This window comes from Ursus americanus, chromosome 3, assembly GCF_024610735.1.
Source record: "Ursus americanus isolate L20-20 chromosome 3, mUrsAme1.1.p, whole genome shotgun sequence".
In the NCBI taxonomy this organism is placed as follows: domain Eukaryota; kingdom Metazoa; phylum Chordata; class Mammalia; order Carnivora; family Ursidae; genus Ursus; species Ursus americanus.
The window spans coordinates 18597367-18621243 of NC_142129.1; the positions used below are offsets into that span (position 1 = coordinate 18597367).

Sequence of the window (23877 nt, forward strand, 5' to 3'; positions counted from 1 at the left end):
GGTCCTCCTTGGCTTCTACGTCACCCCAAGCCCTCTTCCGGTGCGTGAGTCTGTGTCCAAATTTCCCCTTTTTATGTGGACACCAATCGTGTTGGTTTAGGGGTCTACCTTACAATCTTACTCCAGTACGACCTATCTTAACCAATTAACATCTGCAACAACCTTATTTCCAAATAAGGTCACATTCTGAGGGGATAGGACTCCAGCATGTGAATTTGGCAGCGGGTGGAGTAGGGAGGGGGACACAACTCAACCCATAACACATGTTTTGCTCTCTTATTTTTGAAAAAGAGTAGGTCTAGGGGCACCTGGGTGGCTCAGTCTGTTAGGCTCTGCCTTTGGCTCAGGTCATGATCCCAGGGTCCTGAGACTGAGTTCCGCATCAGGCTCCCGGCTCAGCGGGAAACCTGCTTCTCCCTCTACCTGCCACTCCCCCTGCTTGTGCTGTCTGTCAAATGAAATGAAATGAAATGAAATGAAATGAAATAAAATAAAATAAAATAAAGAAAAAGTAGGTCTTCATTTAAAACACACACCCAAAAAAGCGGGGGGGGGGGGGTCACAGAGCAAGGGCTTTCAACAATTGCTTTTCCTTTCTATCAAAGAAAGTATTAAATGAAAATGCTTTGAAAAACACATATAAAAAAGTGGTGGCGTTGAAAGACACTCCTATGTTACCACCTGTGAATGGTACGACTTGAGGGTCGGTCTGACCCACCCTTTTCACCGTGGGGACAGATGATGTGTAAGCCCGGTATGGCTGGTTAAGCATTCTTTTTCTCTCTCTGTTATGGTCTGAATGTGTCTACTCTTCTTCCTTCAATTCATATCGAATATTAATACTAATTAGAATACTAACAAGAGTACTAGGGTCTCTAGTAGCTAGTGAAATGTGTAGGCTTGAAGGAACCACTTGGAAGGGATGGTTATTTTACATCATCAAGTTTATGGGAGGAAATCCAAGTGTTACAGCAATAAAACTCAGAAATAAAGGAAAACATCACTCATTTTTTAAACTCTCATTCTTATCATGACACATGCCCTCAAAAAATATCCCTTTGCTGTGACAGACTTTTAAAAAATAACTTTTTAAAGTTACATTAACCCTTCAAAAATTATTAAATGTTCACCTTGAAAATATGGGAGAAGAACAAAGAAATAAAAATTGGTCATAATCTCATCACTACAAGATAATAACTGATAACTATTTTGGTGTACTTTCAGTATTTTTTTCTATAAATACATACACACGAGTACTTTTAAACCTAATTACGTTGGATATACATATGTATCGCAATTTCCACACATTATTGTATTATAGGCATTGATTTGTATTTAACTCCTTATAACTTTAACATTTGCTTTAACATGTAGAGTGACGTGAGAAACTTAATTGTATCTAAAGAGCCGATTTTTTCCATTTATTAAATATTTCATCAAACCATCAAAGATTCTTAATGGGTTTTTTTAGGATATAAAAATAAAATATTTATCCTGTGAAGACACTTTAGAAGTTACAAAAAAAAGGATAACGGAGAAAATAAAAATAACTGATATTTCTAGAGACATCTCCCCTATTAATATTCTAGGGCGCTTCATTCCAGTCCCAGTTCTTGTCTATTACGTTGCCATGTATTCAGACACTGCAGAGACTCTGCCAAACCCACACAACCTCTTCTGAAGAATTCTCTACTTGGTTCTCTGTCACTGGTCTGGCCACAGATAAGTGGATAAAGGATGGGTGCTTGATATAGGTGCAACCAGTCCACAGACCTTCCTGTTCCCTATGAGGGCTCTGGCTACAGATCTCCATTCAAGAGTGGCACCCCTCGTAGATGGTCATTGACCCGACCAGGCAGATCTGTGCTTGGGAAGTTTGGATTCAAGACCTGTGTATGGAGGGGTGGTCAACTGTAGAAGGAAACACAGCGCAAGCAGAAACGGAATGTAGTAGACTGCCTGCAAGGGCCAAGCACTAAGTTCAGTGGCGGAGTGCCAGCTGTGGTCTGTGTGTGGTCTTCAGCTTAACACATACTCAGCTTTGGAACCACACTTTGACATAGTAAGCACTGGAACCCTGAAATGCCCTTTTGTATATTAGACACCAGACGGTAAACATTTAGAAACACAGCGCTATGCTAATCAGAGATGTTAATTGCAGATTACAAACACCAGCTCTGGCTCATTTTAATACCCGAAAGGGAGTTACTGAAAAGGTATTGTGTAGATTATAGACTAATGGAAAACTGAAGAATCAGACCTGAAGACTGGGCAGGAACCAAGGTAAGCTAGGTGCCAAGAACACAGCCAAGTCTCAATATGGGAAGAGACTGGGAGATCAGCACTGCTTACTCTCCACAATGGATTCTTGATCTTCCACTACCGGTTTCTTGATCAATCTCTAACTGCCCTTGCGTCCTTGTGTCACCCCCTCAAGACTCAAAATCCCAGAGAGAAGACTTTAATTGTATGAACCCAGGCTATATGCCTGTGTCCTCCCTAGAGGGCCAGGATCTACTCCCTTCAAATTCCATGGTGGAAGGTGGGACCCCGTTCCCCAGTTTTAGGATTTCTCTGAAGCTTAGGGAGGAGTGCCGTGATCTTAACTAATCAGCAGAAAATAACTGACTTTATTCAACAAAACTCAACTCACCTCTTCTCAGAATACAGTCCAATGGGAGCTTTAAAATAATCTTCACAAAGCTCAAAACTTTTCTGTAGTTCTAAAGCTGCAAAATTATGTAGACCATTGATAATAGGTGCTGGCACTGGACCCCTGAAATCAGAAAAACAAAAAACAAAGAGCTTTGTGGGCGCCTGGGTGGCACAGTGGTTAAGCGTCTGCCTTCAGCTCAGGGCGTGATCCTGGCGTTATGGGATCGGGCCCCACATCAGGCTCCTCCGCTATGAGCCTGCTTCTTCCTCTCCCACTCCCCCTGCTTGTGTTCCCTCTCTCGCTGGCTGTCTCTATCTCTGTCAAATAAATAAATAAAATCTTAAAAAAAAAAACAAACAAAGAGCTTTGTAATGATACCAAGCATATACACAGGTAATACCTAAATACTGACCGATGTACCCACGTAAGTGTAAATGCCAATAAAATCTATTTGGAATAATGTAATATATCCCCTCAAACATTTACTCCAGAGCTTGTCTTAAAACACTAGCATTATTACATTTTAAGTTGTAGATTAGGCGAATTTGTATTGTTTTGAATCTTCCTTCTCCATTAAGTCGCTAATACAGGCAAATTATCTTCCCGCTGATTAGCATGTATTCTATTATAAACCCTAGTCCATTTGTTATGTGAGTCCAGCAAAATATCCACCGCTATAAAAATTGAAATATTTTTGAATTTTGTTTCTAATCCAATGCTTTGAAATGATACCAGAATAAAATAATTCTAAAAATTCTAATATATTCTCAACTGAACTCCGGTGTAAAATATTCTTTTTTCATTTCTACTAGCCTGTTTCCCCAGAGTGACTTGGAAGAATGGTTAACCGTTTTAGTGAAAGAAATCCTGTTGCTATTCACCTCAGACCTGCTGAATAGAGCTGCTGTGTGCAAAGTCGCCCAATCGCATATAAATGCATGCAAATTCGAAGCATCTATCTGTCCTGGTATGACCCATTTGGAGATCATATTTAAAACTGCTTCGTTTCTCTGTCGCCAGCGTTTTAACAAGCCTGGCTCTGCTGCTGGTCGGAGGTCACACAGACCCCAGCTCTGCTGCTGTGGAAGACACTGCCTACCTCCCGGCCATCACCTTCCTGGCCCTTCAGAATTCTTTGGATACCACAGCCTATCTTCTGAATCAGACTAACCAAAGATAGCCTATCAATATGGACAAAATTCATCACACTTTTTGGATAGGTAACAAATAGACAAAACTTGGTTTCATTTAAATTGGTTGAAGATTTTCAACAGATAGCTTAAAATTACAGACAATAAAAAGAACTGAAATTGAAAAAAAAATTTAAATGGGTTCTTTATTCTGCTTCCTTGAATCACTGCATTCTAAAAAGCTTTTTAAAATGCTATAATTAAGGTCTTGTCATGTTCTTACTTCCTGAAAACAGGGACTTCACTTTATTGCTCAAATTTTCTAAAATGTGACATAGGAAAGAGAATTCAGAATATCAAAGCCTGTAACATTAATGAGAAAATAAAATGCAAACATTCTATAGCTATCGTATGACCTAGCTGTTCATCTTGAGTAAATATTAAAGCCTAAATGTGCCTCTCGATAAGCAATAATTAATAGTACAGTAATTATTATAGCCACTAACATCACGAAACCTTTACTATGCAAAAGGAATAAAACCTTTCATATTAAGAATAGAGAATTCATAGATTAATAAAGATACGATTCCCACCCTCATGGAATTTACAGTTCAAGATGGAAAAGAGGCATTAAAAAAAATGACTCTGCACATAATTAATTACTATTGTTTTGAAAGTCATGACAGACAAGAGCAAGATATTCAATAGGATATTGTTAACCTTCAGTCATGAACAGCTTTGGTGAAGGCTGATATATATATATTCAAATTCCACCAGAAATATCATTCTTCATAGTCTTCAAAGAATGCAAAAAAAAAAAAAAGCCACCAGTTTCTAGTAGCTATGAACACATTGTATCTTTTAAAAATATATATAAATGAAAGGAAAATACAACTTCGAGAACTAGGTTTACTATTGAGTCACTGGGTCCACTTTAGCACAGAGGTCCCTGTCTACGTCGATGATTTAGGATTCGTTTGGTATATCTGGATACTAGAGAATCAATCTAAAGATACCCAGGTTTAAATAAATGTGATTTATCACTACCTTTGAAACAGGAGTGTGTGATGAGGAGGTATCCTTCCCATCAAGGCCTGCCGGGCTGTCTCATATTGTCTCTCTAGAGAATCTCTTTCCTAGGCAAGAAATATGATCAGAAAATTATACTGATGTTAAAAATATGCCCGATGGTGAAAGCAGCTATAATCATTACCTTCTTATTAGAGATTGCTAAATATGTGGAAAGAAAAATGGGGGAAAGGCCTAAAAAAACAACTGGTATTGGTTTAGTGGAAAGAAAAAAAAACTTCGTAAATGAAATATTTTTATGAAGACCACAATTTAATACGTCAACTTTGACATCTAAATAATGTGGCAATTCCTTATTAATGTTTATATATATTTTTTATCTTTCCAGTGAGATTCTCTCTCAAGGATATATATTATTGTCTTTTTGTCTTCCCAGATCTTTGCACACAGAGTAGTCAACTGATTGATTATATCCAACAATGTTTCGGTACGACTCGGAAATATCTCCCACTTTTCACCAGCATGTCACCATCACTACATACTTAGTAAACATTTGATGGGGTTACAAAGACATAAAAGACACAGACACTGCCTTCGAAAGGTTTATAATCTGGTGGCAAAAGGGGATTTAAAAAGACAGAGAAAAAACCAACATAGCACATGCTGCTTTATAAAGAGTACAATGTGTGTCTATTCACTGGTTATGTAAAGAAGTGCGATCTGTTTAGCAACTGTCCAAGTGCTGCATTTCCTCCCTTTAAGCAAAGCTGACATAAAAAATTCTCAGTTTACAGAAAAGATAAATCAGCAAGTGCTTATTTTTTTTACCTAAAAGACTCATTTATAAAGGGATTTATAATAACATTTATTTAAACAGCAATCTTTGCTTGCAGTAATTGAATCTGAAATAAACCTCTTTTGATTTTAATGTCACTACCAGGTTCGTCTATGAGTTGATATTCAGTTAAAACCACATAAGAAATGACGACAAACAAGTATGCCAGGGGAAGAACACACACGAAGCTACGGTTGTGAGCCCACAACCCCAGCTGACCACTTGTCTTAGCCTTGGGAGCTAGCATAGTTTCAAGTGGTTGCATGTGTTTCGGGGAAATTTTTCAAGAATCAATTTTTAGAGGTTAAGTTGATGTGATTCTAGAGACATTTTTGCATTACAGAACCAATCCGCAGGAGGGGCTCTGCTCTGTGGTGACGCCAAGGTTGGCGCAGTGAACATCCTGGGAAACAAGCGGCATCCTGGAGACCAGAAGCCCCTTCGGTCACTCCTGTGTTCCCCTGTATACAGCACACACACCTGAGCATGAGCGGGAGCTCAATCTTTAATGTACAACAGTGTAAATCTGGGGAGATGATATAAAGCGTGAATAATGTATGATCTGGAATAGAATTTGCTGTCAACGGTTGCTACCTTGGGAGATTCTGGGTCAAGCTTTTGAAATTGTTCCTTAGACACCATGACACACGAGAGCTAATATGTAAACTCACTGAACACAGGCTCTCGGGTGTCTATTTGGTCGCCAAGACCATTTAACCGTGTTCCTGACCGTTAGCTCTGTGATTGTGTCTAAGCAGGACAAGGAGAAAATATCTGTCAGGCTGGAGGGATGGGGTCTGTAATGGGACAAGAAAGGAAGAAAGAAACTCTATTTAAATCTCATCATTTAAAACTGTTTAAATAACTCCATAAATACACCTAAATTATTTCATATTACTACAAAACTACTATATATTGATGAACTCTGCTGTCCTATCCACTCTCAGGGTAATGTGTTGTTATTTTTCCTCAATTACTAGATAGCAGTACATCTATTTTCTATTGTGATTTTACTATATGCCACTTTTTTTCGTTTTAATCATTTGCCTCTGAGTTTTGTCATTCAGCATTTGAGAAACATTTAGATGGTTTTATGCATGTCTAATTCATCATTTAAAAATTCTTCATGGGGGCGCCTGGGTGGCACAGCGGTTAAGCGCCTGCCTTCGGCTCAGGGCGTGATCCCGGCGTTATGGGATCGAGCCCCACATCAGGCTCTTCCACTATGAGCCTGCTTCTTCCTCTCCCGCTCCCCCTGCTTGTGTTCCCTCTCTCGCTGGCTGTCTCTATCTCTGTCAAATAAATAAATAAAATCTTTAAAAAAAATAAAATAATAAAAATTCTTCATGAATATATCAATTTATTTTTGTCTCTATGGATGGACACATCGATTGTTTACAGGTTTTTGCTTTTACACATAACTGCATTGAGTTTGCTGCACAAATCCCCGATTGCACACACGCTGGAGCTTCTTTAGAGTATAAGCCCAGAGACGGAACTGCTGGCTAATGAACGAGTTAATGTGTATTCGGTTTCTTAGATAACCAAATTGCTCTCCAGAGTACCTGTGCTTGCAGGAGGTATGAGGGTGCCATATTCCCCCACACAAAGTTCAGGTGACATACTGGGAGAAGACAGGTGCAAAGGATCAGTAAACATAATACATAACACGCAGCTATAAGTCAGTAGAAAAAAGACAACTGATAAATGGATAAAGGATGTTCACAAGCAGTTTGCAGAAGAAATAACCCAAATGTCCGAGAAACATATGAGAAGATGCTCACATGCATTACTCATCAGGGAACAGACAACTTAAGCTGATGATGAGATAACCCCTTTCACACATCAGACTGACCAAAATTAGGAAGCTGATGATACCAAGCATCTTTATTTTTTTCTATATTGGTCCTTGATTTCAATTATATCATGACTGGGAAGATGACAGTAATCGTGAAAGCGTAGTCTGGGTCTTTCAGAATTCCCACACAAAAATAGTTCGAGCAAGCAAATAGCAAAATAAAAAACATATCGAAACATCACCAAGAAAACTAGGTGAACAGATATCCCCTCAAATCCTAAAATACAGGTGATAATAGTGACACCACCACACGGCACCGGTGTGTATGTGAGAGGAAGGCAAAGGAAGCAACAGGGGGACTAACAGACCTGAGAACAGGAGAACCTCAGCATAGTTAAAAAGTACTCATTGGGAAGAAAAGCAGCATAATTGGGCACCACAAGCACCCAACAGGAATCCAGGGGGACTTGTTCCTACCCCAAGAGTGGGTAAGAATAAGGGGTCCACAGTAAGTTCTGAAACTGACCCACTGTGGCTCTCCTCTAAGACAGGGCCCCACACTAAAGAAAAGCTGGTGGGAGTGGAATCAGAATTAATTAGGACAGAGTCAACAGAGACAAAGAGAAAGTCTAGACCAAAGCGGTGGAGGGGAACAGCCCGGAAACCCCCAAAAGAAAACTGCTGTATATTTCAATACAATTCAAAAGAACCATGCTTCCTTATAAAAGTTTGAAAAAACTAATTTCACATAAAAATGAGAAATTTCCTAGTAAAATCCCAAAGCTATTATTTTTTAAGAAGAGAAAAAGGAGAATAACTCCTTTACACACAGCGAAACTGTGCTCATAAAACAGATAAAATCTGTCATCTACTATTTCAAAATTAACCAAAGACATCAAGGAAATAGCACAAAGCATTAAGGAACAAATAAATTACAATTTTTTTTTCCAGAGGGAGAGAGCACATGAGTTGGGGGAGGAGCAGAGAGAGACGGAGAGAATCTCAAGCAGGCTCCATGCCTAGTGCAGAGCCCCACAGGGGGGCTCGATCTCACAACCCTGAAATCATGACCTGAGCTGAAATCAAGAGTTGGATGCTTGACCAACTGAGCCACTCAGGCACCCCAATAAATTACAATTTTTAAAACTCCTAAGTGAGGTGACAGAACTCAGGAAAGAATTAGAAATACAAGGGGGAAAAAAGTCACTTCAGAAATGAAAACTAAGCCAGAAGGAAGAGAAGAGTGAATAAAATCAATAAATAACGCCTTCAGGGGAACAGAAAGTGAATGGAGGAAATTTTTTAAACTCAAAAAGAAAGAAAGAGGTAACAAAATTCGAGAGACAATGACAAATATTTTAGATGGACAAAGAAGACCCAACAGGCAAACAACAGAGCCCTTGATTAAGAAACCAAAACAAGCAAACAGGATAGGTCACAAAAACTGCAATTCGAGTCTCAAGTATGACAGACTGTCATCAGCAGGCAAGAACTCAGGAAATGCTGCCCCCGTAGCCCTTCTTGGATCTGGTAGAGAATATGTCTAGACAACAAAACTACTAGACGTTGGTCTGAGACCTAATGATGAGCATCAAGTATGTACATATTTGAGAACTAAGACAAAATGAGAGTTAAAAGGGAGCGAGCATATGACTATGGGTTGAGAGTGTAGCAGTAACACAATCACAAATAATCTGGGCTGGGGGTGGGTGGAAAACATGTACAAACAAAATTTTTAACTGTTCTGTGTTTCTACTGGGCACTAGTCGTACTGGTATTGTTACTGTTTTCAGAGACTCTTCTGTACGCGATCTGAATAAAACACATGAGTTTAGTGACACTGTACTTCCGTCATCTCCCATGTCTTTCAGAATCAGGATGCTCAGTGTGAAAGACAGAGAGCAAGACAGCTACTCAAGTTGACATGGGTCATATTGACACAGGAGCCACCCTGAAGAGGCTCTCACTGGCCGAAGGTAGGACAACTGAGTTTCAATAAGGTTACAAAAATGCAGTGGGTAGATACCATTCAATACACACAAATCAAGAACATAATGATCATAAATGATATTTAAAAATTCATTGGTCACTGTCAGAGAATAGGAAACCATTATCTTGAGAAAAGCACTTAGACGGTAGACCCTATATGATCTGTGCCACCTGGTAGCCAGGTGGTAGATGAGAAGAGCATCTCTTTAGAGTATCATGCCAGCTAATAAATCCGGTGAAGGCTGTGCCCTGAAAAATACATCTGAGTAGAAGAAAGCACTTTTCTTTCGGAGTCAAAATTGACATCGCTAAGCTGTGCGATCTTGGACAAGCTCCCTGAGCTGAGCGTCCTCACAGTATTTTTTTTTTTCTAAAGATTTTATTTATTTATTTGACAGAGAGAGAGACAGCCAGCGAGAGAGGGGACACAAGCAGGGGGAGTGGGAGAGGAAGAAGCAGGCTCATAGCAGAGGAGCCTGATGTGGGGCTCGATCCCATAACGCCGGGATCACGCCCTGAGCCGAAGGCAGACGGCTAACCGCTGTGCCACCCAGGCGCCCCGAGCGTCCTCACAGTATTGAAAGGAAGTGGTGCTTAGTGGATGTAGGTGCCCAATATTTTGTCACCACAGATCCACCTTCTCACTGGCCTTCACACATTCATGTACTTCATGGGAATGGACTAGACTAATCTCTCTCTCTCTCTCTCACACACACACACACACACACACACACACACACACACACACACACACATTTGCTAAAGTGGCTTTGAATGAATCGGCCATTCAACAATTTTTCTGGAGAATGGGCTTTCAGTAAGCTGTCTGCCCCAGGACTGAGGGTGTCCTCTGAGGAAGCCAGAAGACCTGGCTGAAGAAACAGATAAAACTGAAGTTCAAGTGAAGGTTGAAAATCAAGCTTCTTCTGGAAAGCAAGGATCTAGTCATAGTTCCAGAGCAGAAAATCTTCACTAAGCCATCATAGCCTTCATGCATGCCTTCCAGGGAGCCAACCATGCAAAAGGGAGTTGCTACCAGTAAGGGAAACTAAAATATAGTGATATCTGACAAACAGGTAAGGCTGATCAAAATTATATTTACAGTTCTCCAGGAATCTTTCAGAGATGTTCAGATTAATAAGCTCTTGGAGTTGTTCAGAAAAGTAAGTACCATTTAAGCTAAGAAGAGAGAAGAAATCAAACGAGGATTGTATAAGCAAGGAATGAGGAAATACACGGAATATTTTATTACTATTTATACTCCTATTAAATTATGGTCATATTTGTGGAAAGCATTTAATATTGATAAACTATTAGAGTCACAAGCAAGAAAAGTGATGTTAGCAGATGTTTTTCCAGATTTGAAGAACAAAGAATAATACCCTTGGACATTTCTTCCTAACAGAGACAAGACTTATGGGTCCCGGTGACCCCAAAGATGAGAAACAAAACACAGCTGTCGGTATATTAGGTGTCGGTAACCCTGAGGACATCGCTATGTTCCTTTAGCCCATTATCTACTCAAAGAAAGAAGGTGGTGGTAGAAGGGCTAGAGATACACTGACCTCATCCACTGATGAGAGGAGACCAGAGGCGTCTCTACCAGACTATTCCATTCAATAAGGGCAGAGATCAGCTCCACTTCGTTCTAGTGTCCAGAACAGGGTTCAGTAAGCAAATACCTGATTATGTACTGAAAAGCAAATCTAATCCTTGTACATGGTAGGAATTCCAACAAATTCAAGATGTGTGAGAAGAAGGGAAGATGAATGAGTGAGAAGAAAGGAAGGGAAAGAGTTAGGGAAGGAAAGGGGAGGGAAGGGGAGCCTTCTGCATATGGGAATGGACAGGACGGCTATGACAGCAAAGACTCTTCCCAGGATTGCTAAACTAGCAATGACAGAATGAACGCATCCTCTAACAAACTATCACACAGAGTATGGACACTACTTTCCCACACGGCCACACCTCCCGTAGCTCATTATTTCCCTTTTCCCAGATTTATATCCAGGGGGACAGGAAGCTAAGTCTCAGCCCTTAGCAAGCTCTCACCCTAACGTGGTCTACTGCTGTGGTCTGGATTCCTCACTCTCTTCAAATCCTTCAGATTGATCATGAAATTGCACCTCTGTCTGGTTTTGGTTTCAGCGTCACCCTTGGACTAAAACCCTAGAGACTGCCCTTGATTTTTCAAGCTGCAGGAAATTCTACTCAACCTGAGAGGTTAAGTAGCTCATGGAGGCTTGTCCAGCTAACGAAGAGACAAATGGCGCTCATTCCTCCGCACCAGGGGCCCTCCTAAACCCTCAAGTGCCAGCAACCCTGGTGTCCTTTTCAACCTTTACCACCTCCTTCCCTCTCCCGAGATAAGCACTCTCCTGATTGATATGGTAACCACTTCTTTGTTATACTTGTATCACCTAAACACACATCCCTAAGTATATGGTTTAATATTGCCAATTTTTAAATTATATTTAATAGAATCATATAGTGTGTATTCTTTACAGTCAGGAATTCTTCGGTTCAACGGAATGTTGGAGAGAGACGTCCACGGAGCAAAGTTTGTTCATTTTCATTACTGTACATATTTCACTACGTTGAGTATTCAAAATTTTACTTGGCCAGTCTACTGCTAGTGGACACTTGAGTTTCCAGTTTAGGACCACCATACACAAGGCTACTACGAACATTCTTGCACATTCCTTTTGGTGCACATGGCCACACAATTCCATTGGAATCCCCCTGTTGAGGCATAGTTATGTGTATGCTCGACTTTAATGGATAACATCCACCTATTTCCTAAAGTGTACAAATTGAACCTCCCACCAGTTGTCTTATAAGAATTTCCACCGTTCCACATCTTAACAGTCGGCTCAGAATTTTAGCGCTTCTAGTGTATGCACAGCGGTATCTCACTGTGGCTATAATTTGCATTTCCTGATAACGAGGTTGACTATCTCTTCACGTGATTATTGGCCATCTGGATATTATCCTTTGTAAAGAGGTTTTTCTGGGAGTTATTTTTTTCTTCATAATTTATAAAATTTCTTTAGATATTTTAAATAAAAGCATTTTGTTAGTTACATTTATTGCAAATATCAATCCCCCTCTGTGTGGCTTTTTTCTTCTTTAATACTGTTTTTTTTTCAAACTGACATAAGTTACTAATTTTAATGTTCCTCAATGTTTTAAACTTTTCCTGTGTCATTAGTGCTTTTTGTATTACATTTAAGGAATCTATACCTGCGTCAAAGTCATAAAAGTCTTCCTTTACATTATCTTCTAGAAGGATTCTTGCTTTGTCTTTCACATTTGTATAGATAATCCACCTTAAATTGTGTAATCACATCTTGACATACGTAGTTAGAAACTATGCACAAGGAAAGGGTGGGATATTTGACTATAGGGATGAGACAGAAAGACCTCACGTGCACAGGGAGTTTGGGGTAGATTTGAGCAGAGAGGAAGAACACCATCTTCAACTAGGTGGGAAGGCGCCCCAGAGAAACAGAACCCAAAAAGCCTAGATGATGGAAATTTCCACCTATCCATTACTGTCAAATGGCTCTCTTGATAGTTTCTAAAGGTAAGCATAAATACATGAAATCTACAGTGAAGACACCAAAAAAAGCACAAAAATTTCTACTTTTTTGGGGGGGAATAATTTAAGATACAGGTTTTCCACAGAGGAAGTTGCAATTCCTTTCTTCAATCTGCTAAAAGGTTTCAAAAATACATGGAAATTTATGTTAGGAAAAGTGAAATGAGCAAAATAACATCTTCTCCAAAGGGTTGCCGTGAAAGGTACACGAGATAATTTACATGAAAGCCCTTTCCAAATTACAAATGTTGTGTAAAGGCTATTTGTGTTCTCTAACATAACATGATAACGTCTCTCTAAAGCTTCTGCTGTCATGTTGCTCATTTTTGCATTGTTAACAACTACGTGAAAGGTTAATAACCTAAAATCTGAAAGGTACTTAAAATTTAAAAATAGTACTGAATCCATCATCTTTAAGAGGAAATGAGGCACTAAAAATAACCTCACGCACACTCCACCCCACATATATGACAGCAGCAGCTTAGTGTTTTGCCCCTATTTCTGAAGAACGCATCTGTTAGTTGTTGGGGGATTTGATCTGCCTCTCTGTGAAACTGTCGTTACATTGTAGCTCTACGAGCGCTGACCCGTGAAGACACCAGAACCTCAAGGCTGCAAGGAGTTTGAGCATTGCTACCACCAGGGATCAGTCACTGCTAACACTCTAACAGGGGACCCAAGAGATGTTCTAGACAAGGCTATGGATGCCCTGGATCATGGGGCTGAACAGTGTCTCAGGGAGGTGACTGCAGGGAAGGAGAGACCTGGGGAAAATTCATGAGACTACTTTTTGACCACAAGTGGCCTGCAATACCCATGCCCCTTCCCTGTCTACCACCACCAAGGTGGCCCCTGATACCATCACACTGCCTTTTTATCATACCCTTCCCTCTCCAGTTTCTCCAAACTCTTCATTAATCTTATACTGAAATGTTGGTTATGAATTATAGCGAAGAACACATTGTGTGTATCTGGGTTTTTTTCCCCCTCATCTCTGTTCCTCTTATCCTTTGTTCTCGCTCCTAAATATCTGAGTGCCCTTGACCAGACAAAAGCTGTCCTTAATTAAGCCTGGAGGTTCTCTAACAGGTAAAATTCAGATTGGTCTTGTTTAAATAAATCATGAATACCCACTAACGGGCAGAGGGATGTGTGTGAGGTTGTGCGGCAGGACGGCAGAAGTGGGATGTGAGGGGTTCTGGGTGTCAGGACACAGACTTCATCATGAAGGAATATATGTGGCTGAGGATTTGTTCTGGAGTTTACGCTATGGACATGCCATATCCTGAGGACGTAAAGAAGAACCTATATTTGCAAGTCGAAGCCCCAACAAGCATAACGCCATACTACCCAAGGACAGGATAACAAGTATAGAGAGAAAGAGGTAGACTGACCCGTAAAGAACTGAGGTTTCCCAGGATGGAAAGACAGAGGCTGAGAGGCTCCTCGTGGAGAGGGAGCCCCATAGGGGTCGGTATTAGGCAAGGGTACTGGTAGCAAAGGATATGGAGAATACCACCACCACTGGCTCAGAGTGGAACTCAGGCTCTTAGACTAGGGGCATCTCCATGGTAACCGTGGTGGTCTGGAGGCCAGGGGCTCTCCCCCAATCTTCCAGGATGCTGTAGCCCTCAGCGTTCTTGAACTTGATCCAAAGAATGGGAGTGAGCCCAACTCCTCATGACTGATATTTGACTTCCCACAGATCCTGGTGGATGGCAACAATTCCAGAATTGATTTATTTTGGATAAATCAATATGATGTTTCCTGCGCTTAAGTATCATGGTACAAATTCATATTATTTATAAATGTTTACAGCGCACTCACCCTCTGTTCCTCCTGAGCCCTGATCTGTACCCATGCCTTTTGCCCTTCCACAGGTGCCCGGACAAGCAGTCTCACATGATCTCTGTGCAATGGCTTGAAAAGTTCAGCTGGGCCAATTAGATACTCTCGCCTCCCACCATATGAATGACAGAAACAGAGAGAAGTGGCCAGGAATTGTGAGCACAGAGCCAAGAGGCCATGGAGAGTCAGGGCTGGCGTGCATGAGAATGAGCTCAAATTATGCGGGAGGGAAGGCTGTGTGAGTGGAGGAGGCTGGCCAGGAGAGAGAGGACAACAGAACACTCGAGAATTAGGAGCAGAGAGGAGAGGACCTTGATGCCTCTGGAAGGGAGAGGAGCTCTATCACCTCACTCGTTCATTCCGGCACCTGGCAGTTCCTGTGGGTCTCGACTTCATCCCTGTTCGTGATGCACTGTGAGTCCACTCGTTACATTTCTTCTATGGAACTACCTCTTCCTTAAGCTCACTTGAACGGGCATCTGTTTCTTGCACCTTGAATCCTGGCATCCTAGGACTTAATCCGAGTAGATTGCAGAGCTATGCCTGGATATACTGCAGCCCAAGGCTTTTCATCTGAAGTCACCAGTCTGGTTCTTTCGACCACTGCCTACGGTTCTGACTTTAGAGCATGACGTGATTATGTGCTGACAGCAGCCTCGCCTTAAGGAAACAACCAACTGGGAGCTAACAACCAAAAGGCAAGTCCTGTCGAATCTGTGGCAACGGCCGTGGCCGTGAGTTAGGCCTCTTCATATTCCCAGATCATCCTATGAAACCATTACAAAGGGAAAACGAGCACAACCTAATCTGTATGCAGAGCCAACTCTGCGCTCAGTATGCTCGCACAGACCGATTTTTCTGGGTGGTCCAAGAACTGGATGCGGACCAAGTCATAGGACTGGCTTGAGTGCTGTGAAGTTATAGAACAGAACCTCTGGGTGGACCCGCTTTGAAGGCTCAGCACAAGGACGCTCAACGCTTTACGCCAACAAAAAAGCCAGTTTTCTCTTGAAATACCTATTTTACCACCTTAGGTCTGTTAAGTCCTTTTGCAGTCTTGCTAAGGAGCCAAGTGTCTGAGTTTTGACTAAGGGTAACCGGGGAAGTTACTCACAAAAGTTACACTGAATATTCTTTGTAGAACCCGCGTCTATTCCTACGGGCGTAGAAAGAGGCTAAAAATTTGTCATCAGCTTATACCAAAGAAGAGTTTTGGCAAAACTTAAGTCTCAAAATACCAAATCCCCTTTCGGTCTGAGCCCTGCGAGGCTCAGCTGCAGCTCCGCCCCTCCCCCCCCTCCTTACCACTGGGGTTTTTTTGGCTGAAAGTTTGGCCCATAATTTCACAAAGTAGTTTCTGTCTGTAGAATCCAGGAAATCACACGAATTCAAAGTGGAGAGCTTGTTAGAAGGCTCTTCGGATTTCAGTGGCAGGATCTTAATACCTGGTAGGGGAAAAACCAAAGTTTACTAAAAAACAGGCATGAAATAGGATAAGGGAACTTTCTGAAGTGAGGGACATGCTTTGTACCTGGACTGTCCCAAACACAGCAAATGAAATCCTTAAAGTCTGTGCATTTCAACTTGAGAGTAAGATAATTAAAAACATGTTTTAGGGGTGCCTGGGTGGCTCATTTGGTTAAGTGTCTGCCTTCGGCTCGGGTCATGATCTCAGGGTCCTGGGATCGAGCCCTGCATTGGGCTCCCTGCTCAGGGGGGAGCCTGCTTCTCCCTCTGCCTGCCGCTCTGCCTGACATTCTGCCTACTTGTGCTCTAATAAACTCTTTAAAAAAATAAAATAAAAGTATGTCTTAGAAAACAAGGTAATAATTACTATTGATTACAATAAAATCAGGCCACAGCACCTAGGAGATGTGTCCCGGGAATATACTTGGTGCTCATGAACACAGGCTTATAAAGAGAACTAAAGTAAACCTTGGCACATACAATACCTTCCAGATACTTAAAAGTCACACTGATAATTACTTTCCGCTTGACAAAATTCTCCTAAAAGGCTAGAAAGAAAATAAAACATGCAATGCTGAGAAGAAACTTAAAAAAATAATGGAATGGATGATGAGGTCACTGTTTGACAGAATTTATTCATAAATAATGCTGAAAGTTTCCTTTAAAACATTAGAATGTCCAGAGACCTAGAATATAAAGAATCTAAATTTCTATTACTGCTCAGCCATAGAGAGCCCTGGTGTAAGTAAGTGCTTTTGGATATATACAACCATCAATGCTTTCAGGAATATTGCTTTAAAACTGCTAAAATAAAAAATTTAAAAATGCCAAAATAAATGATTTCCACATGTCCCACCAGTCAATATGGCTGACCGAGCAGAGATGGGAAGCTCTCCTCACCCAAAGACAAGAAAACACTAGATAATATATAATAGAAATTTGTTTTGCATACATAAAGCTGAGAAACGAGGAAAGAAAAATTTCCAGGTGCTGGGAGTGAAGTTTCCAAGTCAGAAGAGTGGGAATCGATGCCAAGAAGTCCGAGTGCTTCTGGGGGCTGAGGTTTCTGGACTGAGAGGGGCCAGGCCCTGTGTTCTTGATGCAGAAGCCCTGGGCTCTTTGATAAGGTGAGAAGCCGCAAAGGGGGAGGAGGGTCTGGAAATCTCAGCTCACAGACTGAGAAACTGTGCCTGGACACAGAGTCTCGCCTGGACTGAGGGTGGAAACACCTGTGGGAAATCGGGCCTCTGATCCTGTGTTGCGTGCTGGTATGGAAACCGAACCCAAACTCCCACCAGATTGTGTGGCAATCCCAGGCCAGTAAGATTAGGAAAAAACTTGTAGGCAAGTCAAAGTATTTAATCATGTCAGAAAGTCTAAAGCTCTACAACCCGACACCTGCCTTGAGAGAGAGACAGAGACTCAGAAGATACAACAAATGAGCGAGTCCAAACCCGAAGAATTCCAGGCAACAGAGCAATCTGAGGAGCACTGAGGTAACAACAGTTGTAACAGTCACAGAGATAATTAGGGTTAGTCGCATGTGGAAACCTTCTTTGTTAAATCTTCATGATGGAAAAGCCATTCAGTCCATACTTGTTGAGCACCTGCTATGTGCCAGCCGGGGCTCTGGATGCTGGAGATACGGCAGTAGATAAAAAGTCCTGAGCTGTGGGAATCACATTCTCATGATGGAGACAGACAGACAACACATCAGATGCCGTAGGCAGCGATATGTGCACTGAAGCAACGGGAAGCCAGATAAGGGGACAGAGCGAGAGAGGGCATGATGGCCAGAGGAGTCCTCTCTAAGGGGATGACATCCCGACAGGCAACTAAAATCACAAGAAAAGCTTTCAAATATCTGGGACAAAAGCATTAACATGCAGAAGAAGGTGCCTTGTGGAAGGACCCGGAAGCACGCTTAACTGAATTACAGTAAAGAATGGACATGGCTGAAGCAAGGAGGGAAAGGGGTGAGATGGAGACGATGAAGCCTGTGCTCAAGAAAAAGAGAGAGAACGCTTGTCCTCCTGATGGGACTCTAAGAACCGAGAGCATCGTGAAAAAGACGAGATGAATTTGAGAAAAGTTAAGAGAAAAATTGAAGAAATAGAAGCTATATTCATTGAGAGAATTTCCACAAAAATTTCCAGTCTATGTGTCAGGGTTCCTTTTTCTACCTTTCTGAGACATAAGCAATTTGCACCATGGTGTGAACAACTCAAGTTCAATCTGATGATACAATGGAGGTATAACGCCAACAATTTTATGTCTTTATGGTTTCTCAACAATAAAACATTTTGGGTAAAGATAATGCGTTTACATTACTATTAAACTACCTTGAAATGCCACCACTTTAATGCCTTGGACTCCTATAAGGAAGAGTTTCATACAGTTCTTAAAGCAGTCTCTAATGTCTTACTACATCAACAGACAAGGGATCCTGCTTCCCAATTAAAAAAAATATACATATATACATACAATTACCACGGTTATTATTTTTTTTTTTATTTATTTATTTGACAGAGATAGAGACAGCCAGCGAGAGAGGGAACACAAGCAGGGGGAGCGGGAGAGGAAGAAGCAGGCTCATAGCTGAAGAGCCTGATGTGGGGCTTGATCCCGGATCGCCGGGATCACGCCCTGAGCTGAAGGCAGGCGTTTAACCGCTGTGCCACCCAGGCGCCCCAATTACCACGGTTATAATACCCTGCAAAAAAAGTTTCTTAACATAATCTTATTCAAAGTATCTAAAGACAACCTTGAGGCAACATTAAAAAATACATATAAATTACAGTCCACAAAACGACCAAGTTCTTCAGTATACAGGCTAGTTAAATTTATTTAAACACCTACAATGAAGCACAAATGAATTTAATGATGCATGATAGATTTTAAAGTTATTTTATGGATTAGTATCATTATTAAATGCAAGAAAATATAAATGAATTACCTGGAACAAGGGGAAGTACAGCTCAAATTAATTCTAAGTAGCTTAGACCTTTTATTTCGACTTCTATCCCTTTGCAGTCAAGTGAATTAAAATAATTTGCATAAAACATTTTAAAAGCAGCAGCATATAATCCAGCCTAAGTAACAAATGCAGTACGAGCCACGTACCTAAGAATAAAACACGTTGAGCATGTATTTACTAGCATACCATCACACGGACAAAACAAGGCCTCTTCCTGCACAGAGGAGGAAATACAAAATGTTGATCTGACACTACTGGCACGCAGCCACAGAGTCACGTCAGTAACTAGTAATAAAATTAGAATTTGGGAATCAGACTGTGAATATTTTGAGAAATAAAAATCCCTACTTTAATAACCAATTTTTCTACATTTATAAGCTTAGTATTTATATGGCAAAGCAAGCAAGTCGTTTTCCTGTTCGAAACTATGAGACCAAACACTTGTAAATATACATTTTTTAACATTTAAATAAAACCCTGGGGAAAGAATGAATCAACTGGAATTTGTCTCTCTTTGAAAACCAGTTGGAAATACATGACTTGGAAACAGGCTTTAATTTTCAAACAAAAGTTCTCAGATAACCGGATGGTTTCAGAATCGTTCATTTTCTCCCCCCATTCAAATGGGGTTTAAAAAAACACCCACATGTTTATTCAGGTAATAGTTTTGTTTGTTTGTTTGTTTTAGCTAAAGGGAGTAATTTGTCCCTGCCATGATTAAACCCATAGACATATAAAATAAATACTTGTAAAATCTCTGTAAAGGAGCCAATACTGAAATATGTAACCATAAAAAAGGCCAAAACCAAATTAATACGCAATAATCTGTGATACAGTATTTATTTATTTTTAATGAGAATTACATAATTTTAGTGGAAAATTAAAGGAAAGCTCAGTTCATTGGGAAGTATTATTACAAAAACCTATTTCTCTAGGACAGAATAAAATCTTGAAAGTCTTGTCTATCTGTGCTTCCAAGTAAGGAAAAAAAGCAACTAAAATTTCACACATTATCCATAACAATTTTCCACAGCAAAATAAGCTTTCATAGTGGAAAGCTACCAAGTCCAAGGAAACAGAGTAATAATGTTCATGTCATACATGATAAAATGAATACACTTATTAAATCACTCTAACAGTAAAGTGCTCTATTCTTGAGTTTTCAGTCAAAGGAATAATCAGCTACTTAAATAGAGAACAGAGTCTATATCAGGACAAAGGAAAGCATGCGAATGTATATTCTCACACAGACAGAATGAGGCACAAAAAAAAATGTTTCTTTCCATTGAACTTCACACTGAAACCTTCTCAGTACAGCTGAACTAATGGGCTCAATATTGGTACCTGCACTTAGAATGTCCTAATTAGAACATACAACAGGGGTGCCTGGTTGGCTTAGTCGGTAGAACATGTAACTCTTGATCTCAGGGTTGTGAGTTCGAGCCCCACACTGGGTGTAGAGCTTATTTAAAAATAGATACATAAATAAACTTAAAAATAAAATAAAGCATATAACAATAGTACCCTGAATTTCTTCTTTTTTTTTTTAATGGATGAGTTTATCATGAAGTAGTTAATTGACACTTTGAAGGAGATAAGATATAGGACAGGCAAATTTCAAGACTGGAAACTTGATACATAAGATCTGCATATGTACAACACTTGGGCAAGAGAACGGAGAAGCAAGAAATAGGAAAGAAACGTTCAGGGAGTTTGGATACACATGAAAGCCTTCTTCTCCTTTAAAGAGTATGTTTGATAATGAGCCTGGTGATGAGACTTCCACCCAATCCCACACTCCCACCTCCGGCAAGCGCAAGGGGCTTCCTAAGGGCTCATCCTTCCAGAACAGCTTTTTCAAAGATGTTACTTCATTGGTCAATTCCTCTAGGAAAGACTTTTCTTTGGGGGGGGGGTGTCTTTTTTCACTTTTCCTTTTCTGTGAAAACTGAGCGTCTTTAGAATTGGGTAGCTTGTAGAAGTCGGTCTTGGTCTCTCCCCACCGCAAAAGGAAAACAGAACGCCCACTATCCGGTAGTCGATTTCTCAGTTAAAGAACTTGACAGCACTTACTATCTAAACAATTTGAAATGCAGACTATAAATAGCTTTGACTTTATCAATAAAGAAATACCAATAGTAAAAACAATAGCTAGCATTTATTGAGCATGTACTATGTGCCAGGTGCCATGACAAGCCTTTCGTGTGTGTATCACAAGTAAACGTCATATTAACCCTAGAGCTGACGTTTCCCCAACTCCCTCGTCCAAGCCGCGACGCCGCGCGTGAATGCCCATGAAACAATCTCTTGAACTCAGTAACATGTTGTTCAGCCACAACTCCTTCCAACATTACTCTAATTCTGTTTAAGCTCCTTAATTCGATCAAGGTTGTGAAAGCTTTTAAAAGGATTTTCAGAGAAGACCATCCTATTTGCCAAATATTTCTACCTAGTTTGAACAGTTGTTAAATCCAATTAATGATAAAATGCTACGTTTAAATTTTTTTTTTTGCTGCTTACACTAACACTCATATACACACTTCCTGTGTGCCAGACACTGTCTTTCAATTTATTGACTCAAACTCATTTACTCCTCACAGTAATCTTGAGGTAGGTTATTGTCTCTACGTGAGAACTCTGTAACTTGCCCAAGGTCACACAGCTAGACTGTACTAGTACTGGAATTTCCAGTGATTATTTTGACTGTTAGTGTTATTTGAAATTATGAATTTCTCAGGTTACAAACTTAAAAAAAAAAAAAAAGCTCCGGCTTTTGCTAATCGTGCCCGCACTCTCGTAATCACCTCGGAGATGAAAGATTGGCTGGTCTGACATTATTTACCTATCATCAACACAAAGAAATAGTGAGGCTCTTCTTATCCTCTTTTCTGAACGCCTGGTCAATTAAAAAAAAAAGCGATTTCTAGAATTATGTCTTTCAGATTGAACTAAGCACTTAATTAAATTCCTTTATGATCATATTGCGCTAGACACTATATGAATAGCGTAATTATAGAAAGTGGAATTTGGAGGATATTTATGTTAACAAGATGATTTCAGGGTTGTCATGGAGCAAAAGGAAAGCGAGTCAGCTAAGTACTTAGTGCTGAAAACACTACAGATCAAGATACTTTTCGAAGTGGTTTTTTTTTTCCTCTACATAAGAACTTATTTTTATGCCTAAGAATTTTAGACATATCTTCTCTGGAGCCCTAATACTGACAAAGAGCATAAGTGCCAATCCATCGGATCCTCACTATTGTCCCAGAAAGGAATTCAGCATAAATCATGTCAACCCATCGCATTTCACACGAAGCCGCCAGGGCAGGGACACATCCAGTAAGCAGGCCTCTAGGAACAGCACCAGAGCAAAGCTCCAGAGAGCTCAGCGCAGGGGTTTTCAAACTGCAGGCTGCAAACTCAACTGTGGAACCCATTTAGTAGGTTATAACCAGCACTTTTAAAAATTAGGATTAAGCAGAACAGAAAACATCAGGGTGTCTCACTGTAGTAAGGTGGTTTTCTATTTCTGTCTCCTACGTGCGTCTGTGTGTAGGTCATGATATTGTAAAATGTATTCCTTGTTATGGATTTTGGGTCTGCAAGTTTGAAAGTCACTGTTCTAATGAGTCCGAAGTGATGCGATTTTCTGGTACTGAGCTCTATTTTCAATAAAATAGACTGCTGGATTCTTCATAAGTAGGCCAGGAGAGCCAGCGGTAATAAATGGGTCATATCATAAAAGGAACGTTAAATTTTATCCAGCCCAACTAACCGCCCGGCATACGGAGGCTTCTTGTAAGATTCCCAGTACAGAGCCTGTTTGTTCCTTTGTACATGACTTCCAACTTTTAGAAAGTTCCTCACTAAGCCAAATTGAAATAGAGCATAAGGCTGCCCTTTCACAGGACAGATTTTCATACATGTGAATTTGATTCTATGTAACCTCTTCCAAATAAACACAGGTCCGTTGTAGAAAACTTGGAAAATACTAAAAAGCATAAATGAGAAAAATTATTCATAACCCGACAACCCAGAACTCACAACTGGAACCATACTGGCTCTACCTCCTTAGCCTGTTTTCTCCTTAATACGTAACAAATATTTTCCTCTTCCCTATATTCTTCTACAACGTGATTGTCATGGCAACATAGCATTCTAGCAGATGGCTATACCATAACTTTTCCATAACTTATTTTTAAAACCCCCTTGGGTTGGCTATATTATTTCCAGATTTTATTATAAAGATATTAATGGGAACATCCTTCTATGTCAAATACTTGTGATAAGCGTAGATTAGAATTACTAGGTTAAAGATAGGCAAAGTTTAAAGGCTCTGACAAGTATTGTACAACTGTCCCCCCAAAAGTTGTGCCAGCTTACTTTCTCAATGATGGCACAGAAAGTGTGTTTACCCTTAACTTCACCAAGAATAGGCATTAATTTGCTTTCCATCTTTGCCAGTTTGGTACCCCCACAATCTAATCCATTTTAGCTTATAGAAGTAGTGAAAGCTAAATCCTTTTTGACCTATATTTTGGTCATTT

General features: G+C 40.4%; 1 protein-coding gene across 1 annotated transcript in view; it reads right to left on the reverse strand.

Moving 5' to 3' along the window:
- Positions 1 to 23877, reverse strand: part of LRGUK (leucine rich repeats and guanylate kinase domain containing) — a 108090-nt gene that overhangs the window by 15927 nt on the left and 68286 nt on the right. Inside the window, exons 17-19 of the mRNA XM_087860821.1 lie at positions 16192 to 16331; positions 4834 to 4922; positions 2654 to 2776 (exon numbers count right to left, since the gene is read on the reverse strand). Of these exons, the coding sequence (XP_087716947.1) occupies positions 2654 to 2776; positions 4834 to 4922; positions 16192 to 16331 (352 nt within the window). The remainder of the gene's footprint in view (positions 1 to 2653; positions 2777 to 4833; positions 4923 to 16191; positions 16332 to 23877) is intronic.